Below are 1607 nucleotides of genomic sequence, written 5' to 3'. Positions count from 1 at the left end.
TTCGCCATCACTGATCTAGGGGTTTAAAAATCCTTTCACCAGCCCTGCTAAGGGCTCATTTAGACTTGTGGTTGGAGAGGGTGTTAAAAAAAGCAAAGTTTTAGCCCCCCAATCGCCAAGTACAAGTTGTGTGGCCATGTCACGCTTCAAAGTGTCAAAATCCCAGAGCAAGAAATAAGGAAACAAAAACAAAAACAAAATCTTCCTGTCTTAGAAGGTGCAGGGGCCTGTTCACACATGTGCATTGCCTTCCACTGGTGTGCATTTTTTGTGCATTGTCCCTTGTTTTAACGTGCGTTGATGTGTGTTGACATGCAAGTTAAATTCCTATGGATCCTTGTAAGGGACAAAATAATAGAACGCTTTTCTTTCTCAGTAGATTTGCATTGTGTTGATGTGCATTTAAGTAACGCATACATGTAGCATTTTAACACACCACATGACACCAGCATTCTGGTATGACCAGGATACATAGTAAACAATTGTTTTTTTATATGACCTTGCAATAACCTGCAATTTTCCCCATGTAGTAAAATGCAAGTCACTGCAGTATAGGTAAAACACAAGTATGGTCACCAGGCAATCGGAATTCTCAGAGGGGAGGATTAGAATTGCAGCCCGCAGTTTAAGGAAGGAGCTAAGCAATGGCAGCACATATGTGTATACCAACCTCCTACCTAGTCTCAGATAGCTCTGTGCTTAGTGGGCGGGGTTACCTGTCAAGTTGGACGGGATGGTGGGCGGGGTTACCTGTCAAGTAGGACAGGAGGGTGGGCGGGGTCGGGTTGCGCAGACAGGTAGGCCACGCCCAGTGTCAGTATAAAAGCGGAGCGGTGGGCTCAGGTCGTACAGAGCTGTGTCAGTCCTGAGTTCTTGCTTCAACAGTGATTGAACGGAGCCGGGAAGTCTGATCCATATCGCCGCTACCGACCCATCTCATCCACCATGAGCAGCCAGATCCGCCAGAACTACCACCAGGAGAGCGAGGCTGGAGTCAACCGCATCGTCAACCTAGAGCTGCAGGCTTCCTATACCTACCAGTCCTTGGTGAGACACGCTGGATGGAGGCAGGATCTGTACAGATTGTATCCTGACCTTCTTTGTCATTTATATCCTGGGTGATCCCAGATCTTCTGTGATTATTGTAATTCTGTTATAGTTATAAGGGAAGCTTTATCAAAACTGGAGCGAAGCATGTGTCCCCCCCCCCCCCCTATATTTAAATGTTCTGGTACTTTCAAATGATGTCCTGAAGTCTCCGATGGCATTGTCAAATGTTTTAACACTTGTATGGCCATCCTAACATGCATTGTTTGTGTCTTCTGTGCAGCAAGGCAGGTGGATGATATAATCCTTACCGTAGAAATACCTTTTTTAAAAACTGCAGGCAACTGGTTCCCAAAGCCACGTCTGGTCGTCTCAGATAACGGTTTTCCTTGGTTTCTTATAACCAACCAAAACCAGAACCTTAACTGCTTACAAGTGGATGTAAAGGCTAAGGGATTTTATGCATGAAGGTAAAAAACCTTCGTGCAGCATCCCAACACTCACCTGAGCCCCATCTAGATCCAGCAATGTGCGTTGTTTTAGAAGCCAGAGGCTGGGGA

At 45.9% G+C, this 1607-nt stretch overlaps 1 protein-coding gene across 1 annotated transcript in view; it reads left to right on the top strand.

The window, feature by feature from the left end:
* Positions 1 to 765: 765 nt before the first annotated feature.
* Positions 766 to 1607, top strand: part of LOC141110973 (ferritin light chain, oocyte isoform-like) — a gene marked incomplete in the record, with an annotated part of 2809 nt that continues 1967 nt past the window's right edge. Inside the window, 1 exon segment of the mRNA XM_073602837.1 lies at positions 766 to 1047. Coding sequence (XP_073458938.1) covers positions 946 to 1047 — 102 coding nt within the window.

This window comes from Aquarana catesbeiana, linkage group LG10, assembly GCF_042186555.1.
Source record: "Aquarana catesbeiana isolate 2022-GZ linkage group LG10, ASM4218655v1, whole genome shotgun sequence".
In the NCBI taxonomy this organism is placed as follows: Eukaryota; Metazoa; Chordata; class Amphibia; order Anura; family Ranidae; genus Aquarana; species Aquarana catesbeiana.
This window is presented reverse-complemented; position numbering and strand designations above follow the sequence as displayed.